The sequence below is a fragment of the Monodelphis domestica genome, chromosome 5 (genome assembly GCF_027887165.1).
Source record: "Monodelphis domestica isolate mMonDom1 chromosome 5, mMonDom1.pri, whole genome shotgun sequence".
NCBI classification, from domain to species: domain Eukaryota; kingdom Metazoa; phylum Chordata; class Mammalia; order Didelphimorphia; family Didelphidae; genus Monodelphis; species Monodelphis domestica.
The window spans coordinates 25,982,366-25,998,294 of NC_077231.1; the positions used below are offsets into that span (position 1 = coordinate 25,982,366).

General features: G+C 45.4%; 1 protein-coding gene across 4 annotated transcripts; it reads left to right on the plus strand.

Annotated features, from left to right (window-relative positions):
• Nucleotides 1–374: 374 nt before the first annotated feature.
• TAC3 (tachykinin precursor 3) lies at nt 375–10,318 on the plus strand. Of its 4 annotated transcripts, none has more exons than XM_007506242.3 (7): nt 375–1,019; nt 1,756–1,871; nt 5,018–5,126; nt 5,416–5,445; nt 6,122–6,175; nt 6,608–6,682; nt 9,961–10,318. In XM_007506242.3, the coding sequence occupies exons 2-6, from the start codon at nt 1,761–1,763 to the stop codon at nt 6,679–6,681; spliced, it is 378 nt and encodes a 125-aa protein (XP_007506304.1). In that variant the 5' UTR covers nt 375–1,019; nt 1,756–1,760; the 3' UTR covers nt 6,682; nt 9,961–10,318. The 4 variants fall into 4 exon arrangements, with proteins under 4 accessions (XP_007506304.1, XP_007506305.1, XP_007506306.1 ...); XM_007506243.3 differs by having other exon boundaries at nt 381–1,019; nt 9,964–10,318; XM_007506244.3 differs by having other exon boundaries at nt 381–1,019; nt 5,021–5,126.
• Nucleotides 10,319–15,929: the final 5,611 nt, after the last annotated feature.

A 15,929-nucleotide genomic window follows, 5' to 3' on the forward strand; every position in this document is an offset into this window, starting at 1 on the left:
CGACAGTCCAGAACACCAACGGGGCAGGCTAAGAGACAGGAAGGGAGATTGAGAAATGAGCTGGGTCATGGCAATGGGATTTCTGGATTTGGAAGCAGGCTCAGAGATGGATTCTGAGCAGGAAGGGATGTCAGAACTCCCTCATTTTACAACTGAGGAAACTCAGGCCAGAAGTGTTCATTTGGATTCCCATGCGAGACTGAGCTAGTCTTTGATCTAGCTGCCTGGTAGCCTAGGTATTTGCATGGGGAGGGAGGCAGAACCAGCCCCGCCCAAGCCCATCTCTTTCCCTGGTCCTGAAGGCTCTCCTGATCAGAACTCCCTCCCTATCTCTACCGAGTCTGAGCTGAGCTGATCCTGGATCCCAGCTTGGAAGCCGTGGGGAAGAGAGCAGAGAGAGAGGCTCATTTTCAGAGCATCTTCAAATTGGTGCCAGTGGAATCCAGGATAACTGTGCGTGGGGCCAGAGGAGGCTCTGGCTGTGTGTTCCCCAGGGATGCTTCAGGGGTACCTGAACAGGAATTGTTTCAGCCTGGCCAATGGAGAAAGGAGCTGGGTGCTTATGAAGAGAGGAGATGCTCTAAGTGAGTCTGGACTGCATTTGGATCTATTGGCATATCATAAGCATATTCTACATCAAAGCACCTCCAAATAATCAGTACTGGCTTCCCAAGTGTCTTGTGCAGGCACTGTAGAGAAGGTGGCATCAGCACTGGACTGGGTGTCTGATAGGTTCCTGTGTTCTCTGGGTTTCTGGCTGCTACGTCTTACTCCCCACCCCTGGCTCCCCAATCCCCCCCCCTCTCTTCTATCCACCCCAGGATTGGTGGCTCTCAGCCCCTCCCCTCAGCCCTCCACCCCCCAGACCCTCCCAAAGCCCTTATCAGGGAGCAGGAACTGAGTCTCTGCCAGATCCAAGATCCCCTCTCCCTTCAGCAGCATCCTTGTGGAAACTGGGAAGCCAGACCCCAAGACCCACAGATCCAAAGTCGCCATATCTTACCAGGCGTCAATCCCAGGTATGTCTGATGGGAAAGGGAGGTAGAAGAAAAGGGTGAGGTGAATATATGTGTGCAGGAAGTGGGCATCGAGACTAAGGGACAGCTTTTACTGATGGGGTCCAGAGTCAAGAGGAAGGGACTCTGGGAGATGGAAATTGATACTAAGGCAAGGGACCGGACAAATGGGCAAAAATATGTGCATGTGTTGGATGGGGGAGGGTTCTATTGGAGGGCATGTCAATAGCAGGAGACGAAAGGTTCATCCTCTGTTTTCTCCGACTGGAAAGTTTCTCTGTGGGGGTCTATTGGCCATTTAGAACCCTTCCATGGATGCAAGCAAGGGGCATAGACCCCTCCTTGCTCTACAGCTGCCTCCTCTTCCTAGGGAGGAAGCACTTGTTCCCAGACCAATGGTTTCTCCTTGTCAGGCCCAGATTTGGGGTAGCTGAAGGATGATGATGCCCCATGGTGGGCAGGGAAGTTGAAGCAAAAAAGCTTCAATATCTGCGCTGAGGCCACCTGGTTCTCCATCTTTCTCCCCTCTTCCCTGCCATGGAGTCTTGGGCTGCAGTGGGGACAAGACTCACATGTGCTCGTCATCACATGTCAGGCCATCACACATGATCACCTATGTTGCTTCTGTGTTTAGTGTCTGTCATATGTGGACATGAGACTGCTGTGGCTGGGAATCATGGAAAGGCTCTCCTCTTCCTTTTTGCCCTATGCCCAAGGCTTGCCACATTTGTCCTCCTAGGCACCATGAGAACATTGCTGCTCATGGCCATCCTGGTCATCAGTATTGGAAGGAGCTGCCACGCTGTCTGCGAGGAATCAAAGGAACAAGGGGCATTTGGCGGGGGCCACAGCAAGGTAAGATCCCCTGGCTCCCACCCCACAGAGCCAGCTACTTTCCCCCTACTTATAACATTAGCCCTTTCAGCAGGGGGAGGAGTGTGTATGTGTGGGTTGCACTGGACACATGTAGAGCTCTCTGTGTCTCTATATGTTTGTACTGCTGTGTGTGTGTGTGTGTGTGTGTGCAAGAAAGGAATCTCTCTGCCACTGTTTCCACATCTCATTTAAGAAGATCTTGGTAGGAGCTGCTCAAAAATACTTGAAGATGGATTCATATTGGTTGAATGGTGCTGATTGGGGGGGGGGGATGAGCTAGGGTTCGAGGAGAGACTCCCAACTGGTTCATTCCCATCGCTCTGTCCCTGGTCAGATGAGCAGAGCCTTGTTCCCAAAATAATGACCGATCATTGGCAGGCTGCTGTGCACATAGATGCCATATAGTCGTTTAATTACTGAAATGCAAAGAAATTCTTTCCCTGTCCCTCTCCCTCTCTCCCTCTACCCCAGGATCCTGGGTTAATTGCTCTATTGCCCCCTTTAGGAATGCAGCCCCTTCTCCTCTTCTCCCGGTGATCCCTGGGTTTGTCAGTTTGGGCTGCCCCAGCTGAGAAAAACAACAGGTTGGGCTCAGATTCCCAAAGTTCCTCCCAGAAGGAGGATGAAAACTGGTGGGGGAGGGAAGGAGGGAGGAAGGAGAGGATGAGTCTTCTCAGAGTTCTGAAATGACAGCAATTACAGCGGCACAAATGCTTTTAAGATGATTACAGGTGGGACTTATTACAAATTCTGTATGTGTGAAGAATCGAGCTGCTCCTCCAGCCCCTGTCTGCTTAGCATCTCATTACACAGGGTGGGAAGACTATTTGAGCAATTTGGGGAAAGTGGCTGCCCCAGGAGCCGGGAGCCAGGCATAAAGAGACATGGGCAATTCTAGGTGCCAAATTGGTTGAGGAGGCAGATCAGTCTATGATGGTGGGGCAGGGGGTTGGGGATACCTTTCCCAGGTAGATGAGATCATAGGGAGAGCTCTAGTCTGATTTAGTCAGGATTTCTGCCTCTTCTTTCTTGTTGTGTGACCATGGGTAACCCATAGGCTTTCTCTTCCTCAGTTTCCACAGTAGTATCTGGGTGCACATGTATAGTTAAATTGACCTCTCTCTCTCTCTTTCTCTCTCTCTCTCTCTCTCTCTCTCTCTCTCTCTCTCTCTCTCTCTCTCTCTCTCTCTCTCTCTCTCTCTCTCTCTCTCTCTCTCTCTCTCTCTCTCTCTCTCTCTCTCTCTCTCTCTCTCTCTCTCTCTCTCTCTCTGTGTGTGTGTGTGTGTGCTAGCGAGCACTTGCTTATGCTTTAGGGAGTAATTGGACTTGAGGTGCTAGTGAGATGGGAGATGGGATTCTCTTCTTTTGATGATGATTTGCCTCTCTTGCCTCTGTCAGACACCAGCAGCTGCTACTAGCTGGGGGTGTTCTGTGTGTTCACCACTCTGCAGCTCAGAAGAGGACCAACAGAGAAATCGTGAGAACACTTAGGGGTCCTCTTTGGCAGCCAGGGAGTTGGTCCATAAGGGAAGAGGTCTTTAAGCTGGGCACTATCCAGAACCAATAAGATCATGGTAGATGAAATGGGAAAGGAACCAAAAGGAAAGAATCAGAGAGAAATCTAGAAGCAGAGGACCACGGAGCGGGAAAAAGCCAAAAAAAGATGGAGACACAAAGATAGGGGGGAAAGATGGTAAAAGGAAGTAGGTAGATTTCCAGGTTTCTCCTTGTATGTTTCAGGGAAGTAGAAGGAAATCACTGAAGAGAAGGTAGTTCTAATCCTTTGCCTGCATTCATACCTAACAGTATAGCCTCATCTCTCCACTCTCCAACTCAGTGCTAGAGAGCAGCAGCCTAGATGACATGAGATCTATTGCCCAGCCCTTTAGGGTTTTAGTGTGACCTTCTCTTTTGAGAGGTGAAATAACTGAAGCCAAATCACTTGCCTCAAGTGAGACAGGTGGCATGTCTGGGATTCAAACAGGTCTTCTGACTCCAAATCTAACATTCCTTCCACATTTACTGTGAATGGTGGAGGGACCAGGCAGAAGGGAGCCTAGTGAGTCTAATCTCTCCTCCCTCTCCCTACCCATGCTATCCAAAACCCATGGGCAGTCACTATTCAAATTCATCAGAGTGAAGGGGACCCCAGGCATTTCTCATCTAACATGTGGAGTGGTTGCATGAGCAAGGGGCAAAGAGAGGGCCTCAAAATGCAGTCCCACTTGAAGTTTGAAAGAAAGTTATTTAATAATAATAACAGGTAAAACCCAGTGGAATTACATGTCAGCTACGGGGGGGGGGGGGGGGGGAGAGGGAGAGGGAAAGAACATGAATCATGTAACCAGGGAAAATATTCCAAATTAATTAATTAAATAAAAAGTTTCAATTTAAAAGAACTAGCATTTATATAACACTTTAAGGTTTGTAAAGCACTTTAAATCTGTTGTCTCGTTTGATCTGGGGATAGGTCTTATTATTATCTTCCTTTTATAAAGGAGGAAACTGAGGCTGAGAAAAATTTCAAAATGGCTTGCCCAGAGTCATATCCAGTAAATATCTCAGATGGGATTCAAACTCAGGCACTCCAGACTCTAGGTCTAGATTCCTACTTTTTTATCTCCACCTTCCCCACATCCTCAAGCTCACCTGGAACTCCCTGCCCCCTCCGCCCCCCTCCCCCCCCCCCCCCAGCTAGAAATATCAGACAACACTAATCTGGGCTCTCCATCCTCCCTTCTTGATCCCCAGACACAGACATTTCATCACAGACAGTGACTGGGAAGCACTGAATGTCTTGGTCCCCAGGCTGGTTTTATGAGCTCATTATACTTTTTTCCCCAACGATATTCAGCACCTGAAATCAGGGGACAGAAGAATGTAAATCAGGAAATTCTGAAGTAAATGAGATGCTCTTACTTAAGGTGTGCCAAGTAGTTTCTGGCAAGAAAGTCCAACTAGGTTGAGGAGAGCTGTGCTGGGTTCAAAGTGGTGCTGTGCTAGCATGTAGTAAGCCAAGCCTAGGGGTTAGAGCACAGCCCTCAAAAACCAGATGGGATCTTGGGAAGCTTTTATCCTGTGTCAACATCACTACCACCTTGGTTTTCTGTATCTGTCTCTGCCAGAAGGTCTTAGATCTCTACCAGCTTCCCCCATCCCTGCTCCGGAGGTTGTACAACAGCCGATCTATCTCCCTGGATGGGTTGCTGAGGCTGCTGAGCAAGACAAGTGTGGGTAAGATACCAGCCCCTTGGTGCAGGGTCAGTGAGGGGGTATGAGAAGCAAGATCTGAGGGATCAAGGAGAGGGGACAGCGAACCACTCAGGGAGCAGATCACCTAAACTGTCTTCAAGTAACTTAAAGTGAGAAAGAACACAGAGGGAGCTGGGGGGGGGGGGCGGGGGGGACTGACTGAGACATCTGGGTTTGTTCTATTTGCCCACATCTCTTAGAATCATTTCCCCAGGGCTCCCTCCCACACCAGCCCATGCTTTTCCTTACGTACATTTTCTTGGTTTCATAGATTCTAAGGAGACCATGGATTACCAGAAACGTAAGTGGCCCCTTTCCATTGCTCTATACTTTTCTCCCTGCTGATGACTTACCCCTGGTAGGCTCTTTAGCAAGCCCCTCCTCAGCTGGAATAAAGCAATGGCCTAATTGTGCCAACAGTACTTCTTAAGCCAGTTCACTCCTGGATTTGAGGGAGATAGTTGGTGCCATGGAAAGATTATCCATCTGCAGTTGGATGGCGCTCAGCAGGCTGAGGCATTGAGGATTGGCATCTGCAAAAATTCCTGAGCCAAGTGGGCAAGGACGGGAGAATATGTGGCACGGAGGAGGAGATTTAGAAAGTAATTGGGGAACAAATCAGGAAAAGGGAAAAGAGGTGGAGGTGTATAGGGAGCTAAGAGAGTGGAACTCATACCTGAAAGAGATTAAGTGACTTGCCCAGAGTCATATAGCCAGTGACTGTCTCAGGTAGGATTCAAACTCAGGCCTTCCTGACTCCAAGTCCAGTACTCCTACTTTTTATCTCCCTCATCCCCAAATCCTTTCCCTTACCAATATTATCTTCTTCCTCCCAGTAGAGCAGAGATGAAGATGCCAATAGATAAGCTAGGGAACAGGCTCAGATCCCATTCATCAAGAGAGAGAATTTGAATTAATGGGATTTGCTTCCTCTTCTTTTTTACCATTAGCTGATGTTTCTGTCTCTCTTTCTGTAGGTGACATGCATGATTTCTTTGTGGGACTCATGGGGAAAAGGAATATACAGGCAGGTAAGTGTTGGGTTGAGGACTGGCTAAAGTGTTACACAGTATGGGACAAAATTCAAATGTTCTCAATTGAGAACCAGAGGAAAGGCCTGGATTTTCCTTGGGGAGGGACGCTATGGTCCCTCATTCAGTCCCCAGTCCCTCTTTCAATTGATTGACTAGGCCCTCAACCCTTATTGAGATCCCTGGGATCAAATGAGGGAATATTGGTGAGTCTTCCCAGCTAAAGTCACAGAATAAGACAGTGAGGGCTCCAGTCCCTTTTCTGCCTCCTTGTCTCTCGGAAGAGAGCCCTTGTTTGTTCTCCTTTTTACCTCTCAACTAGTCCCCAGTCTCCTTACTGGGTCCTCATCTGATAGGGATGGGGCAATGGTAAGAGTACATAGCACTAGGTTCTAAGAAACCTGCTAAGTTCCTTATTCATTCCTCCCTCAGAACCACCAATGGAGGTGAACCAAGGAAACTTCCCTGGTTTTGGGGACCCCAAGTATCCCACCGCTTCAGAATGAGGTAAGTCCAGAAAGGGGGTGGGGGAGAAGGCAGGGGCTAGTATGATGGATATACCACCACATAGGCAGAGACACAATTGTGTCCTCATTCTTGGTGTTTCTCAATTTAAGTCCATTTTGACAAAAATGATGTGAGCAGGGCCTCAGAGGATAGAGTACCAGGCCTGAAAACAGGAAGTCCTTTGTTCAAATCTGACCTCAGGCATTTCTTAGTTATGTGACCCCAATTGCCTGGACCTTGCCACCCTTCTGCCTTGAAACCAATATTTAGTATTGGTTCTAAAAAGGAAGGCAAGGGTTAAAAAAATATGAGCAATTGATGTCCACAAAGATGAAGCAAGAAAAGATGCTATCCCTCAACACACGCGGTTCAATAGTAGACTGATGAATACATGGGAACGCACACACAGAGCGTATTCATAGAGCATGGTAGACCTTGGTCATCCCTATCTGGTTCACTCACCACATCCTGGCTGTGTGTCTGTGCATTGGCCCAAGGGGGAAATAAGCAGACCTGGACAAATTGGTTTGTGCCAGATCTGAAGCCCAAGTCTGGGTGGCCAGGGTTGGGCAGAGATCACGAGATTTCCCCCTAGATTTCTCTATCACGGACACTTGTTTGGTTGTCCGTCTTTTAAGGCCGAATCCCCCCTCTGTCAGGGCACAAAGAGTTTCGACTCGATGGAAAAGAGAACAAGATTATTATCTAAATTGCAGGCAACGTTTCTAGCTTAGAGGAGAAAGCGTTTACAATTCATTATCTGCCAGAAATGAATTTTCCTCTTGTGTCCAATAAGAATCACAGGAGTCTGGTTCTAAAAAGGGATATTGTGAGATCTTCTAGTCTAGTTCCACAACGAGACTCTTTGGAGATGATATTTTCTTGCCTCCAAACTGAGACACATGACCTGACCAAAAAAACAAAACAAAACATTCTTTTTTTCAAAGTCTTGCTAAAAATAGACTTGAGGAGGTGTGGGGGGAGTAGCTAGGTGGTTTAGAGAATAGGGAGCCAGGCCTAGATGTGGGAGATACTTCCTAGCTGTGTGACTCTGGGCTAGTCATTTAACCCCTATTGCCCAGCCCTTACCGCTCTTTCTGTCTTGGAACCGTTACACAGTTTTTGATTCTAAGATGAAAGGGAAGGATTTTTTTTAAAGGACCCTTAAAATCCAGAAGAGATGGTCATTGTAGCTATTCGACAGCTGAGAATGACTTTGAAAGGAATAGACAATGCCACTAAATCTAATGGCCCCACTAAAGAGGATAGCCTATGGTTTATCACCTAATAGGGGTTGGGGAAGGAAGTAGGGGTGACCCAGATGATTCCACTGGCTGACAGTGAGGCTGATGTCACCAGACCCCTTGGATGACTAGGCTAACAGATTTCTCACTTGGTGAGATGGGTGTGAAAGTCCCCTTGGGGATATGTCTCATCAAAACATGGAGCTTCCCAGCCCATCAATATCCTTCCCCACAGAACAATAGTGATTCATCCGGTCCTTTCATCTCATTGCTTCCAGAGAGAGCCAATGCCTTGATAAAGGGTTAGGAAAATCCAGAATTCCAATAGTCCAAGGAACATGGAGTGTGATAGGACATTCCTTACAGCAAACTGATTTTATTTAGGAGACACACTTACATAAGCAGGGCAGTCAGGAAGATGGAAACAAGTTAGGTCACTAGCACCCGGATGGAACCATTTCCACCCTCCTGGTGTCCTGGCAACACCCCAACCAGGAAGGTCTGCTGAATTGTTAAAGGTTCTTATTTGGCTTGAGTTAGATGAGACGTTGGAAGAGCTGTCAAAGAGCTTGGACCTGGGGACTGGTGCTGATTTCTTCTTGCTCATTGAGGAGGAAGGAAAGACTCCAGAGGAGACGATACCAGCTGGGAAAGGGGCTTTGGGCAATTAATGTTACTCTAAGGGGGAGACTCGGGAGCTTTAAGCTTCCTGGGGGTTCTTTGCTTAGTGGGATGGGGAAGCTATTGGTGTCATTACGTCCAGGAAGGTGTAGTAGGAGATTGGGAGAAAGAAGAAAATTTGGAAAACCACAAACTACCTTTGAAAGAATCCTGTCCCTAACCTCATGATCCCCATTACCCAAGCTAATAGACCTCAGGGTGCCAGAGCAGCAACAAACCTTGAAATGGTACAGTGTCTCTATGATTCCCAATAGTTAGGGGAGGCTGGGTCTGGGTCTCCATTTGGTGCTGGGTGAGAGGGCACAAAGAGGCTTAATAACCGTAACTCGTTGATTACATGGTACTTACCGTATCATTTTGCTCTCATTAGATGGTTATTTCAGTCCTGCCAATGGCTGGGTAATTATACGGGCAGCTATATCGGGATGACATACTTTCCCCTAGTGTAATGCACCATCCCATAAAGATAATTACAGTGCAATTTTGCCATAGTATTTTATACAAATGGCAGAAATAAGAGCATTGTGGAAACCTACTTTTAATCCACGCGGGTGAATCCAGGCTCTTTTCAGAGGATCCAGGAGCATAATTATGCCCCTTCTTAGCACCATTACCATGCCATCATTGGATGAATGGATCATTCACAACCTGTGAAGCGTCTGTCAGCAGAGGGCATGAGGCTGATGGGGGAGGGACAGGGAGAAGGTGGAGATGCCACTTGAAGGAGAAGAATCCAAATGAATTAATAGCTTGTTTTCTTTTCATGGGACGAGGAGAGTCTAGGGCAGTGGTTCTCAGCCCTTTTTATCCTCACGATGCCTTACTACTCTTCAAAATTCTTGAGTCCAAGTGGAACCCCACTCAAAGAGCTTTTGGTTTATTTGGCAAAACTATTAGAATTTACTGTATGAGAAATTACACCCCCCCAGTGTTACTAGGAAAACCGTTTTGACCTCACAGACTACTTTAAAATTGCTGGTCTAAGCGAAGGTTGCCCTTCATCGAATAAGACTATCCGTATTCAAAGCTCTTCTTTATTACTGAAGACTCCCAAGAAGAAGCAAAGGGCAATGACTATGTGTAGGATGCAAAAACACACAGGTCCACTGGGGAGGGCCTTGGTGTGTGGACAACTGGCTTGTGGAGAAGTTCCCATAGTGGTCTATCGTGGGCAGTATGCATAGCTATATGGGTGGCTATGAGCAATGAAACCAGCAGTTAAATGCTATGCTTGGGAAAATAAAGGAATTGGTGTCAATGGGGGAAATCTAATTTCTTATTAGCCCTTCTCCTTATAGCCTACAAAAAAAAAGGAAATGTTAAGACTTTGGCTTTTTTCTCCTCTTTCCCCAGCAGATTTTTCCAAACTGGCTGTTGGAATGGAAGCCAAGAATCTTGCAACAGACAAAAAAAAAAAGCTCCCCCCCAGCCTTTTTTCCCCAGATCTCCCATAGTGTTCATCTTCCGGGACTCTGGAATGCATTTTGAAGTCATTTGCCTGCCTCCTCTCAACCCCATGATAAAACATCCTCAATTCTATTTCCTTACCTATTGCTGTACTCTTCTCCTGCTTTGATCGGCCAACCCCCATACCACCGTACAAACCACATAGAGAACAAACACATCAGTCCCACGGACACTGATTGCAGATGCCAAGCAATCAAAATGTAATCTCTATCCTCATCATCAATAAAAAGATTTTTCCACATGATCTAGAGTGGTGTTTTTCTTGGTTTGGTTTTTCACCAATGACCAACTTTCCTCCTTTTTTTTTTTAAACCCTCACCTTCCATCTTGGAATCAATCCTGTGTGTTGGTTCCAAGGCAGAAGAGTGGTAAGGGCTAGGCAATGGGGGCAATGGGGGTTAAGTGACTTGCCAAGGGTCACACAACTAGGAGGTATCTGAATCCAGATTTGAACCTGGGACCTCCCATCTCAAGGCCTGACTCTTAATCCACTGAGCTACCCAGCTGCCCCTCCCTTTCCTCTAAGCTGCTAGAGAACAGAGTCCATTTCTTCTACAGCTTTCTAGCTCCCCTTGGTACCTCACATAGGGTGGTCCTCAAGGTAGCAAGAGCTCAGGAAATATATGTTCAATTAATGAACTCACTGAGGTATGAATTTTGGAAGAGACCAAAGATCTGCCTCAGACAAAGACATACAGAGATTCTGAATACCTTATCTGAGCTTCTAGAAAGGTGGACAGAGCTCCATTGGGGAAGAAACATCCTTAAGATATGGATTCCCCATCTTTAAGCTCCTCCTTTAAGAGGCAGGTGTTAAGACCAAGCAGGGACATATCTATGGAGAAAGGTCTATTTTGGTGCTGCTGTGTCAAACACCACAATGATGATGGAAAAGAAGGAAGACTCTCCCGCCATCTTAATCTGAAAACCTGGGAGCAGTGGGGGCCAACACAGTGATTTTAAAAAGATGTCAGAATCCATAAGGATGTGCTCAGTTGCCATGCCCTACAGCTCCGATCTAACAGTTTTCATTATGTGAACCGAGCTTGACTCAGTGACAGGGGACTGAGGAAGAGAGAGGGAGGGTGTCTGTTATTAATTCAATGTGCCATCAATCACAGTCTACTAATCCCAAGGGGAATTTCATACTCAAATAACAGGCTGCAGAATAGCCAGTGCCACCTACCAGCAGCCCAAGTCCTACCACATGGGGTACGAGTTGCTTCTAGACAAAGTGCCCAATGCCCTTCTCTCCAAGATGAGGCAAAAGCAGGAGCCACAAATGGAAGAGAAACAGTTATAAGGAAATCGTTGTGCTCTATTTCTCTTCTGAGTTCTTGGCTCTTGGGCTAACGTCTTAGATCTGTAATGCACCCTTAAAAGACTTGGAGCCAGGTAAACCTTTAATTCCCCATCATCCTCAGCAACATGCCAGGAAGGACTTGGGTTGCTCCGGCCTTCACTGACCTGCTTCTTACTCAATTATTGGAACCAATAGCTACACCAGAATGCAAAAGAGAAGACTGAGAAAGGTTCGAGGTAGTGTTTAAGTGAATCAATAAACCTTTACCTTTGTGTGTCACATGAGAAAATTATAGAGCCAAAAGGAGGTTTCAAAGCCACCTGGTTCAGATGAATTTTCTTCAGATGCAGACAAGTGGTTCATTTAGCCTCTGTTTGAATATCTTTAGTGATGTTTACACCTCCGTAAGGCATTGCTTTTATTCAGTTGTCTCCTGCTCCTCATGACCCCATTTGAGCTTTTCTTGTCAAAGATACTGGATTGGTTTGCCCTTTGCTTTTCCAGCTCATTTTCCAGATGATGAAACTGAAGCAAACAAGGTTAAGTGACTTGCCCAGGGTCACACAGGTAGTGAGTGTTTGAGGGCAGATTTCAACTGAGATCTTCCTGACTCCAGCCCCAGCACTCTACCCACTTCACCATTCCTTAAAGGGAGTTCATTCCATTTACAGGTAATTCTCATTATCAGGAAGTTCTTCCTTATGCAGGTCCAAAGTATGACTCTTTATAATTTCATGTCAATAAGCATTTATGAACCATTTACTATGACTGGTGAGTTAGGGGAATGTCTACCTCAAGGACATGAAGACTTTCCGCAGAAGAATGGGTAGGTGAGAACAATGTGTTCCAGTGGTGGAAACAATAGCTATGGCGTGCTTAGAGCTTGCTTAGACATCCAAGAAGCCAAGGTCGTCCCCTGCATCCTGAGCCATTGCCAGTCATCTTGCCTTTTGTCTTGCCACTGGACTCTGATGACGCTGGATCAGAGAGTGAGGCTGATGACTCCGTGCCACTCTGCCTCACTTAAACTCCAAGTCAACCTGCGACGTCATCAGTTTTCTCAGGAAACAAAGGATCGCCACCACCAACATGGTCCCTACCTGCATAGAACTTATAGTCTAGCAACCCAGTTCTGTCCTTTGAAACGGGCTAAGCAATTTCCACTGACACATCCTTTGACAACTTGACAATGACTCCAGGACATGAGGGAAAAGATCTCTCTTCCAAATCCCTGATTCCAGTTAGTTTCCTGCTGGAGATGATTGCTTTCCCCAGATGCTTTCTTTAGCATTAGTCTCCTCATTAAGCTTTCCAGATCTTTCGAAAGGCATGAATTCCATTCATGGGGTGGAAAATGAGGGAGCTGCATTGTTTTTGGTTCAACTAAGGGAACATTTCTTGGGCCATAAAATTTCCAAGAGAAATAGACCTTTGGACTTTAGGGGGACGACATAAATGCAGAAAGGTTGCTCTCTGGTGGGCCTAATAAAAATTGCAGTGTTGGGAATTCCAGAAGCAACCAAGGAGACCAAATTCAACCCTTGTATGATTGTTTTTTCAGTCTGAGAAGAGGATGGCATTTCCAATCAGACCCATAACTAAGATTTCCCTCCCTTGGGCTAACCACTACAAATTACACCCAGTGTAAAAAGAATGTGAAGTGGCTGCCAGTTAGGGATGGGAGAGATAGGGGAAGAGTACCGAATACCATCATCCTGTTGGAGACTTATGCCAGGGCTTAGGCTTGATAGTCTAATAGGAGAAGGGAAGAAGCATCTAATTAACAGAAATAATTTGTTAAAATAAGAGGCTTTTATATGATGGGTTCTAGGGCATCTGAGGCCACATTTGAACCCAAGACCTCCCATCTCCACTGAGTCACCTACCTGCCACCCAGGTTTAATTCTTGATGAATTCTCTCCTTAGAGGACAAATTGGAATTTGTTTTTTCATTTTTTAAGCATTTATTTGACCACCTGAGATAGGCATTGCATTGCAGCAGGTACTGAGATGTCGCAGTTAGCTGTGGTCTTCAAATTTAAGCAATCGGTTTAAAAGCTTATGTGCGGAGTTTTTAACCTCTTTGGAATTGAGGCAGATACAAAAGTTAGCAAAGATGTGCTTCTTTAAGGCGATTATAGTCAAATTATAGGGTGGGCACATGGCTAAGGGAGTGGGGTAGGAAACAGAAGTCCCAGGATTTATCCTAGAGGAAGCTAGTTAAGGGACAAAATCCATAGCAGGCAACAAGGTTGGGAACAATTATGTCATCATCTCTTTTTCACCTTCTTTCCCAGGTAGAGTGATGGGCATAGAGATGGGACAGGGTATTTGAAAAGAAGAATTTGGGGAAGGGTTGGAGGAAAGAAAGGAAAAAGTATAAGGGGTATAAAAAGATTCTCAAAAAGATATCTAACAGTATCCTGTGATTTCCTATAAAATCAGTCTTCTTCCTGTGATTTTTTTTTTGTATTTGGAAATGCTATACATGGAAATATGAAGTTGTTTCTGGTTTTTTCATAGATTAAATTCAGAATTAATTGAATGAATGAATAAGAGTAGAAGAAAAGAAGCAGGGGATAATGAAGGCAGTGTGAATGTGCAATATTGGAGGAAACACAAATAAGGTGGTCATTAAGTGGAGGGAAGGATAAATACTTCATTTGCTTGATGGATAAATGATGTCACCAGTATTCCCTCTCCTTCAATGGATGCATGTGCAGGGTCTTCATGTCTTCTCACTGTGTTTTTATCCATAGAGCTTCTCAGAGCATTGGTGTTGCCTGGAGCTCTCCCTCTAATTCTTTTAATCTCAAGAAATCTCAACAAGATTTTAATCTATTATCACTCGCTTTTTTTTAATCCTTACCTTATGTCTTAGAATCAATATTAAGCATATGTTCTAAGACAGAAGAGTAGTAAGGGTTAGGCAACTGGGGTTAAGCAACTTACTTGGGGTCACCCAGTTAGGAAGTGTCTGGAGTCACATTTGAACCCAGGACTTCCCATTTCCAGGCCTGTCTCCGTATCTACTGAGATACCTAGCTTCTCTGTTATCACTCATTCTTGACATTCTTGGCCAGCCCAACCACTCACTTGATCAACAGGAATTTATTAGGTTCCTACTGTGTGTCAAGCATTGTGCTAAGTGTTGAGGATACACAGACATTCTTGAGGATTTAAAAAAAATGATTCTCGAGAATGATTTGTAATGCTTCTCAGAAGTGAGTCATTTCCATAATATGTCACAACTTACACCCACTGCAAATCTTTCTACCGTCCTTTGGGTTACTTGTAATTTACATCCTTTGGAGACCATGGCGTCCCATGAGTCAGAGCCATTTAAAATTATAGACAGAAAACAGAATATAGGCTAGAATTATAGACAGAATACTTGGTTTGATTACCGGCCTTGCCACTGGCTACCTCTGCTGCCAGAGGCAAATCATTTAAACTTTCTGGTTCTCCATTTCCTCAGCTATAGAATAAGGAAGACTGGACTAGATGGCTTCTAATAGAGTTCCCAGCTCTATGATCCTTTGAGGTTGGGGCTTGTAAGGATAATTTAGGGTCGTGAGCTAATCTAAATTTAATTTTGGTCACCAGGGAATATCCTAAATAAAAATACCCAAGTCAATTTGGAAATATATGGTGGTTTAATCAATATATAGGGAAGAAATCAAGGAGAAGAGAGAGGGAGAGGGTATAGGATTTCTCCAGCCTGGCCTGTGCCAGGGGGAGTTCAAAATCCTCTGCCACAAGGTTTCTGAAGAAGATTAGAGGCTCCTAAGTGGATAGTTTTGGAAGGTAAAAGAGAAAGAATCAGCCTAAAACTCCAAGAGATCTCAGAGAAGGCGCTTCACCGAACTAGGTTACTAGGCTTCCTCCAATATGGTATCAAGGAAAACTCACCACTAAAAACTGGATAATAGCAGCTGCCACGCCAAGATGCCAACACACTCAGCCAGCTGACTCCAGCCACCTCTCCACCTTCCAAGAGGGTGGAGAGAGGAAGTCACGTGAAATATATAGACAGTTTTACATCACTTTCCTGCATCTCATATGTACCAATGATATCTTAGACTTGATTTAAGACAGCCTAGGGGTCTGTCAGTTGTTTCTGATTTGTCATTTACTAGCACATGTCTGTCATAGGCCATCCTCCTAAATACTTAATCTTTAAGTATGGGTGTAAACATTCCTGATTTTGTTAGACTAAGTAGGGTGGAGTAATCTAAAGTTCATAGGCTTTTGTGGCAATGAGCAGTTTGACATTACCGAAAGCACTATTTCCCCAATACAATATAGGCTTCTCTCCTCCTCTTATTCAATTCTGGGCCTAAGTCATCATTCACTTGAAAAGAAAGATATAGTGATGAACTAACCCCCATGGGCTGCTTGTCTAGTTGCCTGCACTAGTCTCAGCAATATGTGTTTTTCATACATTTTATATTTGCCATGTGGATGGTGAAGTCAATCTCTTTCATGTTGCTGTGTATTTTACCTGAAACCTAAGACAGTAAAATGTTATCTGTCAGTAGGAACATCTGAA